The sequence below is a fragment of the Penaeus monodon genome, chromosome 32 (assembly GCF_015228065.2).
Source record: "Penaeus monodon isolate SGIC_2016 chromosome 32, NSTDA_Pmon_1, whole genome shotgun sequence".
NCBI classification, from domain to species: Eukaryota; Metazoa; Arthropoda; class Malacostraca; order Decapoda; family Penaeidae; genus Penaeus; species Penaeus monodon.
Window position 1 is genome coordinate 2,941,653 of NC_051417.1, and position 339 is coordinate 2,941,991.

Sequence of the window (339 nt, forward strand, 5' to 3'; positions counted from 1 at the left end):
AAATCCCTCTGTCCTCTTATGAAAACACATCACTGCCTTTCTACAGAAAAGTGGCAAAAACATTTAATAAAATGAACAATATATCACACCTCCATAATGACCTTCATCTCAAAGGTAACCCTCCAAACATGAATAGTTGTAACAATTTTCCAATACTGTCATTGACGGGTAAAGCCTGTAGTCATGAATGCTCCGCCATACATACCTGTGACTGTAATACTTCCCGTGGAGAATATCTTGAGTGTGGCCTTAGGATAGTCGATCTTATAAGTAACGCCAGGATGAAGCTCTGGCTCATAACTGTTGAAAAAAACAACTCTCAATTTCTTTGACTAAGCA

General features: G+C 38.3%; 1 protein-coding gene across 1 annotated transcript in view; it reads right to left on the reverse strand.

Annotated features, from left to right (window-relative positions):
• Nucleotides 1–339, reverse strand: part of LOC119593352 (TATA box-binding protein-like 1) — a gene marked incomplete in the record, with an annotated part of 26,423 nt that overhangs the window by 8,190 nt on the left and 17,894 nt on the right. The window contains 1 exon segment of the mRNA XM_037942278.1: nucleotides 206–300. Coding sequence (XP_037798206.1) covers nucleotides 206–300 — 95 coding nt within the window.